At 36.5% G+C, this 14,131-nt stretch overlaps 1 protein-coding gene across 1 annotated transcript in view; it reads right to left on the bottom strand.

Moving 5' to 3' along the window:
* Positions 1 to 228: 228 nt before the first annotated feature.
* The window catches only part of Epha6 (EPH receptor A6), a 1,087,127-nt gene continuing 1,073,224 nt past the window's right edge, over positions 229 to 14,131 (bottom strand). The window contains exons 17-18 of the mRNA XM_008841732.1: positions 2,399 to 2,548; positions 229 to 872 (exon numbers count right to left, since the gene is read on the bottom strand). Coding sequence (XP_008839954.1) covers positions 758 to 872; positions 2,399 to 2,548 — 265 coding nt within the window. The 3' untranslated portion in view covers positions 229 to 757. The remainder of the gene's footprint in view (positions 873 to 2,398; positions 2,549 to 14,131) is intronic.

Genomic DNA, 14,131 nt, shown 5'->3' with positions numbered 1-14,131 from the left:
ACACACTAGAGAAATACACTATAGTTAGTAAAAAATTAGAGGGGGGGGGAAAAGCCTCTAAACAACCACCTACTATGAAATGTGTAGAACCCTATAAAGTTAATTAAAAATATAGACAAACCCAGCCTTAGAAGATTTAAAAGCACAGTATTTTTGCCTATCTCCTCCATAATACCCTTCTCAGCGTAGTCACACCTGACAAGAATGCACTATATGGAATCATTGATCATTTCTGCAAATCGTTTCAACAACATAACTACCAATAGTTAAGTCATTAAAAATAAAGCAACAATACAACCCATATAGTTGAGTAAAACTATTTAAAAATAAATACATTAATTTGAAATCTATTTTATCACAAAACATGGACAAATGCTCAACTATTTCTTCCTTATCTACCACCAAACTACACATATATCATTGAGGATGTCACATCTGGACAAATTTGTTTAGGTTAAGTCCATAGACACTTCCCAAATACTTCTATACAAAGTTACACATCCATGCTGAGTTATTTATCATTGTGTGGCAATAATCTGCAGTGGGCCAGAGTTTTATTTGCAGGCTAGAGAGGATCTATGTAGCATGATTTTAAAAATCCAGGACGAAAGCATAAACGTAAGGTGTGCAGCTGTAGTCTGAACAGGAGACTGTGGTTTGTGAAGGGATGTCTGGAGAATCAGAAGAGAAGGTTGTAGAGGGGATAACTTTCTTTGTAGAAATGCTGAGGCACAAAATACAGGTTCTTGTAGTACTTTCATACATGAAATCCTTTCTCCTGTATGTGCATCATATGTAAACGTAAAGTCTGTATGCTGCTGACTATTCGTCTCTGGTGTCCAATAAGTATGACTCCAATTCTCCTAATATCACTGAGAGGGTTGGAGGGAGGAAAAGATGAAGGGAGGGAGAGGGAGAGGGAAAAACAAGGAGAGAGAATATGAACATTGAAATTTAGCAAATATAAGACAGAAAATTAGTGCATAGATATTTTAAATGTACACCATTTGAAAAAAAATTGTATAGTTTGTTTAGCAGTCATTTAAAGGAACAGTAATAATTTAACATTTTTATTCTACCTGCTCCCATAGGAGTACTGTTGGTCTCAAATTTAATTATATAAAGAAAATTCCATATCCAGATGACTGTTTAGACTGTTGTAGGCAGAAGACTACATACAATTGAGGTGGTTAATATGTTTACAATAGTAATAGCAAAATGGTAAGTATGCAGTGTAGAAATGTAATGTGGACCCAATTTGAGTTTTCATGATCTTTCAATAATATGAAAAAAATGTCGTTATGCAAAATTTAGCAATTTGGAAAATGTACGCATTCTATGACCAAGCAGCAACTGCATTTCTCTGCTAAAGAGGTACACAAAAGACAAATGAAAAAATGTTTAATACAGAATTACCTGCACTAATAAAAATTAGAAAAATAGTGAGATATATAAGAAAATTCCATGCATTTGCTAAAAGGAATGAATTAGAGGCATAAGTATTAGCATAGTTGAATCTCAAAGGTTGAGTGAGAAAAGTAAGAACAATATGTAATTAGGAAGCCTCTCATATGAACTTTAAAATATGAAAGGACTATATTTGTGAATCTGATATGAAATCATACACAAATGAATAAACATTAAATTTGAAATAGTGATGACTTATGCATGGGAATAGGAGAAGATGCCATAGAAATGGGGTGCACAGATGGCGTCACCTGTTTTTATGAATGGATGATTTCATAAGCTAGGTGGTGAGTACACTGCAATTTGGGTCACATTATTCTCTGTACTTGGTTGTACACATATAAAAATAACTCAGAAGAATTAAGAAAATACAGTATTTTATTTTTAAAAATCATTATTTTGAACCATATAGAATTGTCATTGCTGTCTTAAAACAATGGCAATTTCACATGGCTTCATCTAATTGTTTTAATATTTAATCTATATAGTTGAACATTTCTATTGGATGTAGGGAGGAGATGATCTTTGAGACAGTGGAAAATATCTGATGACTATAATATACATGAGGAGTTCTTAAGTGGTATGGTGATATTGTATTGAGTTGATGAAGGTAGTAGGAACTGATTATGCATTCTTAGTAGAAATGAGTGATACTTTACTAAGGTAAATCTATCTTGATTTTAAATGTATGATGTGAACAAGAGCAATATGCATTTTGGAAACATTTAAAGCTATGTCAACTATTTTGAATTAAGTATATATTTTAAAGTAACAGTAGTTAAAAATGTGATGTTCAGCTTCCACTAGAATGATAGTTAGAAATGGCAGAAATGACACATTAGCATTCAGAAAGGTGCTCTTGATATAACAGTTGATTTTAAATTCCCTGAGCAGAATATCTATGTACAATAACAAGCCTGGTATCACTTACTCAATGCTCATTCTTGAAATCAGGTCAAAAGTTGTAAAACCTGCTGCCATGAAGTTGTTCTTATATTGCCCCATCTTTATAGAATCCAGCCAGTCACCAACTGTGACAAACAATGGATATTCAGAAACTTCACCAGGGGATTCTGGCATTCTATAAGGGAATGAAACACACCATTTAAAACCCAGATAAAGGGTTTTAAAACCCAGATAAACTATAAAAACACATTTTATAGTTTTCTTTTATAATATTGCTTTTTTATTTTAAAAAAACACACTAGGCTTATTAGTACATATAAATCTACAATGTATAGAAATATTCAAACAATGAAATATAATAGCTTAAATTTCAGAATTCCTAATAATGTAGCAGCCATTTGCAGAATGGCATGTTGATACAATCCATTTAAGAACTTATTTTGCTATGGAAATATGTTACATTTTGAGAGACTATTAAAAGGATTTACATGAAGTATGCTATGTATAGAAACTCATTGGCATGCCTATTTTATTTTTTATTGATGTTTTTGCAATTTTTATAAAATAATTTGATGGTATTTAGCTCTTCTCCCCTATGTGCACCTCCACTTACTGCCTCCATTCAATTTAATGGAATATATATCATATATAACATATAAACATATTATATGTGTAATAAGGCCTCTGGAGTTGAATTTGTGTACCCAGATGTCCTTGAGTGTGGGTCCATTCACTGGAGTCTGGTTAACTTACTGAAAGTCCCATCCTTGAAAGGGACTGTATTTCCTTTTCTTAGCAGTCATTAGTTGCCAAAAGTTCCTTAGGTTATGTTTCGGTTTCTTACCCATTTTCCCAGCTCTGTATTGGAATTTTGTTTGGTTTGAGCTTGCATGGGACTTGTTCATGCTGTCACCATTGCTGTGAGTTAATATTAGTGACTGACTATTTGTCCAGAAAACTCTATTTCCTTATGGTCATCCACCACCTCTGGCTCTTACAAGCTTTCTTCCTCCTCTCCCACAATGATCCTGAATCTTGGGAGGCAAAAGTTTGATATAGGTGTCATTTAGGGATAAGCACTTTCCAGCCTCTTGTTCTCTGCATATTGGCCAGTTGTGGATTTCCATATTAATCACCATCTGCTTCATAAGAAACTTCTCTGGTGAGAGTTGAAAGATGCACTAATCTATGGGTATAACAATAAGTCATTAGGAGTCAGTTTATTACTATAACTATTTAGTAGAAAACTGGTATTAGGTTCTGACCTATGCTCTGTGACCTGTCTAACCTCAGGTTCCCAAGCCTGATAGTAATGTCAGTTAGGGATTCCATCCTATGAAGTGGATCTTAAATCCAATTAGAGAGTTGTTGGTTACTTGCATAATATTTGTGCCACTCTTGCACCAGTGACCAGACCAGTTGTTGTTGTGCTCACAGGATTCACAGCTGGGTAGGACTGATGATTATATTTTTGGTAGCATGCATAACACCTTCCAGCACTATTAAAGCTAGCCAGGAGAGATGAGGCTTTGAAATCAGTAGCAGCTTGATTTCTCCTTGTTTATTCTACAGATCAAGTATGTAGTGTGTTCAGCAATAAGTCCTTACTAACAAGTTCTGGTGAGTAACTAAGAACGGTGGCAATGGCCAATATTGTTTGGGGGAGTTTTATGGGACTCTTGGTAAATGGCTTCAGAGAGAGAGTCCATTCCTGGAGTTGAGATTTTATTTTGCTAGCCTATGACATCTTGAATGGGTGATGTCTCTCTGTGATAGGTAACTTCTTTTAATCTCTTTTTATAATGTAAATGTCTATATTTTATGAAAATTCTATAGTGGTAGGTTTTCATAGGTTTTTTTCCCCGAAGGCCTTAGTGTCACTTATCCCTCCCCATACTTCTCCTTTTGTCCTGCCCTCCCAAATAGCCACCCCATTTCATCCTTCCTACTCTAATATTCCCTTCTGCCCCTTGATATTGCTGCATTCTATCAGCCCTCTAAGGAAGCAATGCACCCGCCACCTCATGACCTTTTATTAGGATTTTTATTTCTTTGGATCTTCAAATTGAAGCATACATATCTAAGATTTCAAAGCTAGCATCTAGCTATGAGAGAGAGCATGCAACATTTGTCTTTCTGCGTCTGGATTACCTCACTCAGGATGATTGTTTCTAGTTCCATTTATTTATCTGCTAATTTCATAATTTAGTTTTTTTAAGAGCTGAATAATATTCTCTTGTGTTTATGTACCACACCTTCATTATATACTCATCATTTGAGGGACATCTAGGTAGTTTCCAATTCTTGGCTGTTATGAAAGGGCAGCAATAAACACGGTTGAACAGGAATTTCTGTAGTAGGGTACAGAGTCTTTTGGGTCTATGCCCGGTATGGTTGTTGCATATGGTAGATCAATTTCGAGTTCTGTGAAGAATATTCACACTGATTTCCATAGTGGATGCACCAGTTTGCATTGCCACAGGTAGTGAATAAGAGTTCCTCCTTCTCCACATCTTGCCAGTATTTGTTTGTTCTTTAGGTCTTATCCATTCAGAGTCGGGTATATAAAATCTCAAAGTGATTTTAATCTGCATTTCCCTGATGGCTAAAAATATTGTACATTAAAAAAGTATTTCTCAGTCATTTGTGTTTCATTTTAGGGAATTTCCTGCTCAGCTCCTTACCACACTTTTTAATTAAGATTTTTTTTGTTGTTTAGTTTTTTTTTTTTTAAATTCATCGTATATTCTAGATACTAATCATCTGTCAGAGGTATAGCTGGTAAAGACGTTTTTCCCATTCTGTAGGTTGCCTTTTCAATCAAATGATGGTGCCCTAAAATGAAGCTTTATAGTTTTGCGTGGTCCCATTTGTCAATTGTTGGACTTAGTGACTTAGTGCAATAGAAGTCTTATTAAGAAAGTCGTTTCTTGTCCCATAAGTTCTAATGTATTCCCTACTTTCTTTTTGGTCTGATTCAGGGTATTGGGCCATATGTTGAGATCCTTGATCCATTTGGAGTTGAGTTTTGTGCATGGTGAAACATAGGGATCTAGGTTCATTCTTCTACATGCCACTATCAAGTTGATCAGCACCATTTATTCTTTTTGAAAATATTTTATTTATTATTTTTTATTTTATATGTATGAGTGCATTGCCTGCATCGAAGTGAGCGCACCGGTGTCATGCAATGCGGTGGAGGTCAGAAGAGGGCTTTGGATTCCCCTGGGACTGGAGTTAAGGATGGTTCACATTTTTATTGTTGTGGACATCTTTCACAATATTCTTACCTCTGATGTTTTTATCCTCCATTTAAACAAACTAATTTTCCATCTTATTCAATGAGTAACTTTAAAAATTAATCTATCAAATCAGTCATTTCTTTTGTACTTTTCTACTTTTTGTCACTATTGGGCATTGTACTTGACAGATGGAATCCCATGATATATTCCTTTTACTTTTTGTGCTTTCGCGAAACTGTTTTGTAACTTGAAAATCTAGCCTACTTGCTATCTCTGCAAATAGCCCAGGCTGTTCATGCTTACAATTTCTGACCTCTTAGTAATCCATGTCCTTCTGCCTGTCCCACACATGCTGTGATGTTCTCCTTTCATGGTGAAGTCACTGATCAAGCTTCCACTTGTTTGTTATTAAGCATTCAGCATTCATTCAAAGGAATTTCTGATATAGAACTCCATTGCATGAATTAGAGTTATATCTATCCAAGCACAGGTTAATGGGTATTGAAGCTCAAAGCATAGATATTAAGTTGTAAAACAAAGCAAAAATCAATAAAGTTTGAGTTAACAAGACAAGGAATATAGTATTGAAAGATTTTAAAATAAAAATGTTTTAATCATATTTTAGTTGCAAAAATATTCTAGCTGAGAATGTTTTTATAGTTTAAACATAAAATAATGCCAAAGCATTATTTTGGAAAAGCTAAGCAAGATACATGTGAATGTATGCATCCATACATTTCTATATAGCAGTTATATATGTACTAGCTGAAATCAGAGGGAATAAAATGGAATCAATCAGAAATTATGATAAAAATAACTCAGAGTTATGTATTTAAGTCAGTCTAATGAAAATTGTATTATTAGTCTTGCAGACATACTTGAAAATACTTTGACTCTTTTAAAAATACTTGCTTGAGGCTGAAGAGATGGCTCAGAGATGGCTCAGTGGTTAAGAGCACTGGCTGCTCTTGCATAAGACTGGGTTCAGTTCCCAGCACCTACATGGCAGCTATCTGTAATTCAAGTTTCAGGGGATCTGATACCGTCTTCTGGCCTCTGCGACCATTGCAGATATTGGTATACTTAAATACATGCAGGGAAAACACTTGTACACATAAAAACTAAACAAACAAACAAACAACCCCCCAAAACCCCACAAAACAAACAAAAAACCAAACATATGCAAGTGAGCATTCAGACACCCCCTAACAATCGAAATTTCTCTTAAAATTCTTTATATTTCCACTTGTGCTTTTAGGAGCACAAGTTGTACATGATTCACTATGTAAAGACTGAAAAGTGATTTCTTGGAATGCAGGACAGAGTCCCTGCTACAGACCTACAATTCCTTTTTTGTTGTTGTTGTTCTCCTTGCTACGTTGATCTCTCTTTTCTAAACTGAGTTCAAGTGGATGTTTAAAATGGATGTGGTGTGTGAGTGGGGATGATGGGGAAATCCAAGGGCATTTGCTCTTTACATATAATCAGAGGGTGCACAAATTAAATGCAAATATATTATATGATGATATTGTACTCTTTATTGAATGTGATTTCCTTTAACTGTGATTTCTACATTTCCTACTATTTAGTTCTATTATATCTCCATAGCTCCTATTCTGGAAACTAAAGCACATTCTCTTCTCCACTATGACTAATGACAAAGCTATTCAACTGTGGGATGTTTCATTCTAGTTAATATCAGAATGACTCATGATTTCACCTGAAACAAAAGTTAATCATGTACAGAAGGGGAAAAGCTATAATAACATCTAACAACAGATGTTTGAATTGTTGTTATATTTTTCCAAGTTTCTGTGTAGTGTGTATGTTAATAAATATTATCAAATAAAAATTCATGTATGAAATGTTAGATAATAAGAGTCTCCATGGCAAACAGGCTTAACTAGATTTGAAACTGTAGCATTCCTCAGAATCTTTAATATTCTAACATGCATTTTGAATATGTAAGAGAATTCAAAGTAGCATCTGCATAATTTTCTTGAATTATTTGGTCAGTTTCTATAGCTTATATATTAGAAAATACTGCCTTCCTTCACAGACTAAGTCTCAAAAATTAGGATACCCTTATTTGACTAGTAACATAAGTAAAACCGTAGGTTTAAAAGTTGAATGTCCTATTTTAAAACAATATGGCTTTTATAACTATATTTCCTTGTCAGTATTTTGTTAAAACTGGACAAAATTAAAACAGTGAGTTTCAGTGACATTCCCTTCATATTCTTATGCCTTTCTTGTTTTATTTTTTGTTTGTATTTTTTTTTTTTTGAAATAGGATTTCACTATGTAGGCCAGCCTTGCCTCAAACACACAATTGTCTTGCCTTGGCCTCTAGAGTTCTGGGATTATAGACATGCAGCACAGCACCAACTATTCCTTTCTTGATACACGGGCACAGTTAGATAGCTCACCTCCTTTCTTGCTGCTGAGAAGCACTGGAATAGCTATTTAGCTTTCACAATTCCATGCAATTGATCAGTAAGAATGTAATTTGCTACTTTTATGTCATTAATAGAAGAAGACAATGGAAGGACGCACTGCATACTATATGACCGGAACGGGCTGTTTACCTGTTGAAAAGCACTCACTATTTGCTCCCAGAATGTTGCAATATCATAATTTCCTTTCTCTGCACACACTCTGGCCTTTCTGCAGAAGCACTGGCAGTTGATTAAGTAAGGTCAGGGCCCTTTCATTTTTCACAGCTCCTGTACAGTAACTTTTCTTTCACTTTATCTTACAATGAAGTTGAAAAATTCTACTATAGTCTGGCTTTGAGGGCTGGGCACTATCATTCTTACTTGAATTCTCTGGAAAGTTACCTAATAAACAATAAATGCCATTTCTTATCAAACATGTACAATGATAAAATTCAATCTGCTGTTTGCTGAGCTTGTGGAAATTTCCATTATTTGGTGATTAGTGGGGTTGTTCACCTAAGAAATGTCTTTATAGCAAAGCCAGCATCTTACATTAAAATGTACACATTATAAGCTGGATTCAGTCACTCATTTCTGTTATTTCAGCCCTCAGGAGTGAAGGCAGGAGGATCCCCACAAGTGTGAGAGGTCAATCTGGAACACATACGAGTTCCAGGACAGTCTGGGCTATAGTGTGAAACCCTGTCTCAAAATACAAACAAACATGAAAAACTCAAACAACAAAAAAGTTAAGGGAGTAAACACTAGACAGGCTGAACAGGCCCCAGGGGATGAACTCATACTGAGGGACATCTGGGTACACAAACTTACTTCGATAGGCCTTAACGTATATGGCAAAATGCATGAAGTCCTGGGGGTGTACTGTGGGTGGGTTATGGGGGGAGTGGTGTTAGAGAAGGGGGAGCTAAATAATCTGATTAAGATGTATTGTATGAAATCCACAAAAATTCAATACATATGTATATATATATTTAAAAGTATGAAGTAGAACAGAAAGTGAAGGGTCTACATTTTCTTCAAAAAAACAAGGAAGCGATAGAATTAGGAAATTTCAGATATAAATTATAGCCAAATTAGATCAGGGGAAGAGCTAGAGTGTAGGATTAACAGGTGATATTACAGTTTCAAAGGCAACAAGAATATGCTCTCAATATATCTAGATATGTACAAATGAATAGCCCTGATAGAGCCAAGAATGAGCACCTTCAGTTCAAGATCGTTCTAGCCTTTTAATAAGTAAGGTTCTTACATAGTTTTTCTTTCCCTGTCACTCTGCACCATATACCCAGATACACATGGCATTTTCTCCCTGAACGCAAGGTTTTAAGCTCAGCATTCAGATCCCGGGAGCGCCACATTCATTCAAGCAGATTGATGCCTCCAGGAGGCTCTGGCTTGCCTCCGCATCTGCCTGCTGGGGAAGAGATTTCCTAAGTGAAAACAGGCCAGGGCTCACTCATTTCGGTCTTCCTGCCCTGCCACTCTTTTTCTCTGTAAAGCTAAGCCAGGTGCTTGGAGAATGGTGCTGGTGCCCGTGGGTTTGTGGAATGTTAGACTTAGAAGGTTAAAAAAACTAAAACGATCAGTAAATAAGCCCAAACAAGTGGAAAGAATTTGTTGAAAGCTTGCTTTTAAGACTTAGAGACTCAGTGATTCTGCTCCTCCCAGGCCAGCTAATGACGGAAGAGGGGCATTAGTGACACACAACTTCACAGAAAACCACAGGAAGATTAATACTTAAGGCTTATAGCATCATTGGATAATGACATTCATTCACAGGGTATGAAATACAATGAGAGACAAACATGTTTTGAAGAAGAGCAGAGTTCCATTTAACAGATTCTCCTTGGGACTCCCTCCCTTCCCCTTCCTACTTTTTTTTTTTTTTTCTTTTTTAGACACGGTCTCACTATGTAGCCCAAGATGACCTGGAAATCATTATGAAGACCATCCCAGACTGGCCTTGGTCCCACCATCTACCTCTGCCTACTGAGAACTGAGATTAAAGGCACGTGCCACCATGCCTGTCTCAACACCACTCTAAAGTAGGCTTTTATCCTAAAGGGGGCCATGGTGGGGGAGGAGGGAACTCAGGAGAATGGGGATGGTGGGAGGCATGTGTTATTAGGAGGAGGTGGGGAATAATGGGGACACGGGCTGGGGAGGAAGGAGGGAGGTTGAATGTGGGAGGAGTAGAGATGACTGGATCTTGGGGGATAGAGAAGCCAGAGGGAAATGTGTTGCCTCTGAAACCCACTGAGAAATGCACAACAATGCCTGAACATTAGTATATATATACACCTGGGGGCTGTATGGCAAGGAACACAGTGCCAGATAGGAGAGACCTCCCTTTGAGAAATTGGACAGAGTGGTCTAAGAGACTCCCAAAATAACACAGGCTTTTGCCAGAGCCCTTGATTATCTCCCAGAACTGGAAGATAAGACCCTACTGCTGAAGACAGGATGTACTTCTGACACATGACTTGGAGCAACGGAGCAGGAACTGACCTGGAAGCCTTCTACCTACAGTTTAGCTCTCATAGTTCTGGAGGATACTATGCAAGAGGCTAAGGGAGAAAATCAGACGGTGGTCCAGTCCAGCCCTAAAACCTAATAGCTGTAATGACCACACAGTAAACTACGTCTACTGGTGTAGTAGTGGCACTCTCAATGAGAGTGAACTCATGGGTGGCACTGTAAACACAGCCAAAAACAGATGACTGGAGAGGTCATAGATCCTAGAGAAAACCCCATCTCTGTCATATCTCTAAGCAAATGAAATTTTTTTACCACATACTAAATATGTATCCTTATATTTACAACAAGTATATTGTATAGCACTCATCAAAGAATCTTCTTTTTGCAGTAGATGGAGGCTACAGCAGAACCCCACAACTAATCAGACACAGAGAATATACATCTGAGAGAGTCCTGGTTCCAGGTGACATATCTACAGTGGAACTGCTACACCCAAGACTCATGGAACATAGAGGAATGGGTGGGTAGAGAGAAAACTAGTGCATCTCTCAACTCCCACTAGTGAAACCACATTATACAACAGAGTGTAATGCACACAAAAGGCCACAAGTGGCTAACTTTTAAAGAAAAAGAGACTGTACAGTGTGTGTTCCTGGATAAGACTCCGATATCAAACCTCTCCCACTCACAGCTCAGTGACCATTATGGAAGAGGGGGTGGAAACATTGTAAAAGCCAGGGTTGGTCCATGGATGTAGGAAAACAGAGGCTTTCAGGTCACTGGAAGCTTGCACATTTGAACTTATGGCAACAGTGGCATCCAGCACAGGACCCATGCCAACCCAATTAGACAAGGGCCCAGAGTGGAGTGAGGGAAATGGGTGGCAGGTCAGCTCCAGGCCTGGAACTATTGGAGACTGATCCCTACTGAGTGAGGGAGAGTAGGCCTTACCAACAATCTCTAGATAGACTGATTAGACTCCAGTGCATGAATTTGCACTGAAGGATATCTGAGTACAAATGCTTGCCTGGATAGGACTTTACATGTATAGCGGAATACATGAAATCCAGTGCGGCGGAGTGGGGAAGTATGGATGGGGAAGGGAGTCTAAATTTGATTAGGAACTGTTGTATGAAATGTACAAAAGCTCATTAAAAATGAACTTAACATCTATGTGTAAATATACTATTTTAATTATTTTTTCAGATTGGGTAGTAGCTTTGGCTGGACTATACCTCAATGTGTAGACCAGATGACCTCAGACACGCATAGATCCACCTGCTTCTGCATCCCAAGTACTGGGATTAAAGGTGTGTACCAGCAATTTGTGTAAATATTCTAATCTTAACAAGTAAAACTTATAAATTAATTTTATGAAAAGTTAATAGTGAAAATGTGAATCAATCTGATGTATTGTAAGGATGGCAATTATCTTTTAAATCTGTGTTTATTGGTTTCAGGTTTTAAGATGTTTTTTTGTGAACCTGTCTAAACAGAATTAATGAACTCATTAGAAATAATAATTCTAAGAATTAAGACAGGCTCTCCACACTTTTGAAAATACTTTTCATCATTTTTTTCCAAGTCTGAAAATTATAAGGAAAAAGTAAAGAAAAATGCTGCATTAAATCAATCCCTGAAATGTGTATTGGAGGAAGAAAAGAAGAAAACAAATGAATTAAAAATGAGCTAACCAGGTAGTATTTTAATATTTCAAAATGCTTATGCATTCATTTGATGAGTGAACTGTACATTTCCTTAAGCCTATATAAAAATTCATGTCATATCTACATTTCCATAATTAAATAATCTGATCTCTAAATATGAGAAAAGATTTCTATGTTTTATATATTTTTAAAAGATTTTATTTGTATCTTAAAATCATGTGTTATGAGTATGTCTATATGTGGGCATGTGTACATGAGTGCAAGTGTCTGGGGAGGTCAGAAGAGGGAGTCAGATCTTCTGGAAATGGAGTTGCTGGTGGTTTTGAACCATCTGACATGGGTGCTGGGAACTGAACTCAGGTCCCCTGCAAGAGCAGTAAGTTCCATCAACCACTACACTGACTCATCTCTTTACCCAATGAAGTAATAGATCTATCAAAAAATGATCAAGAAATGTTGTGTTAAAAAAAGCAGCACTGCAAATCAAATTCTATTTTAATATGAAACTAAATGCTGAAGATTTTTCCCCCTTGTTCTAACATGACTTTTTCTCCAAACGCTTATATTTATATATGACTAGTAATTTTGTACAGATAGCCTGTTCATTTGCCTTAGGTTCATTTCACATTTTATGAATCTTTATCATGTTAAGCCATCTCTGAATTCAAATGAGTACATAGTATTTTATTTCTAGGTGCTTAGCCACTTCCTAAAATTTGACCAAACTTCTAACATCCTTTAATTGTCCATATGCAATTATCAGCAGACCTAGAACCATTACAATCTTATCATTTACCTTATCAGTATAATCGCTTTCACATGAGGTTCTTATCGCCTGCCTCAAAAGCTATACCTCCCTCTGCTTAGTTAATTCATATAATAACGAATGAATAATATACTACACATCCAGTCTTTGAAGGAACAATTTGCACTGCATTCTTCTTCAAAGGTTCAAAAACTTACATTGCATTCTATAAAAAAATTATTTATATATTTTTTGTGTGTATGAGTGCGTTGCTTGCATGGATGTAAATGCACCCGTGTCGTGCAATGCCCACAGGGGTCAGAAGAGGGTGTCAGATCCCCTGGAACTGGAGCTAAGGACAGCTGTTAGCTGCCATATGGGTGCTGGGAATTGAACCCAGGTCCTCTGCAAGAGCAGCCAGTGTTCTTAACTGTGGAGCCATCTCTCCAGCCCTGTACATATTGCATTATTTTCAATATAGCTTAAGATTTAACTTGATCTCAAATTAGCAAAATAATTAAATATTAATCTTCAAATAATTCAAGAATTATTTGACTCAAAATGCCATAAAATGTCAAATAGCTAGAAATAAGTTATGTATCTTGTGACTATTTAATGCTTATGGATAATAAATGGGTAATGTTTGCAGTTTGATGTAGTAAGCTGGATGCCTGAATTTTGTCAGAGTTTTATTCAGTATTTCTTTCATTTTTAATTGGTAAAATTATTTAATATGCACAATGAGTGATAACTGGTAAAGCATATAGGAATAAAAATTAAAGTTATATATATGCTCAAACATTTGGAGGGATACATGTAAGGCAGGAGTAATACTTTTTAAATGATCCTTTACAAATTTGAGTAGAATACCCAGCACGTAGTCCCTAGAGTGAGAATAATAGGTCACTGGACCTCAAAGATTACTTTTGTGAGGAAATGCTACAAAGTCAAAATAAACTTCATAGTACACGCAGCTGCTATACATTGACAGTGACTATCAAGATATTATCCTGGGTTCACTACCCTGAACCACAGAGACACAAAAAATGCAGTCATGAAAATAATAGCAGTCCAGTACCTGAGCTTAGAGAGAAACAGTGTTGTGATGATTAGTAATGTCTGCCCTAGCAAGGGAAAGAGGCAAGCATGTATTTGCCAGTACCAGAA

This window comes from Nannospalax galili, unplaced genomic scaffold (assembly GCF_000622305.1).
Source record: "Nannospalax galili isolate Female #2095 unplaced genomic scaffold, S.galili_v1.0 scaffold821, whole genome shotgun sequence".
In the NCBI taxonomy this organism is placed as follows: Eukaryota; Metazoa; Chordata; class Mammalia; order Rodentia; family Spalacidae; genus Nannospalax; species Nannospalax galili.
Note: the sequence above shows the minus strand (reverse complement) of the source record. Positions and strands in the feature narration are given on the sequence as shown.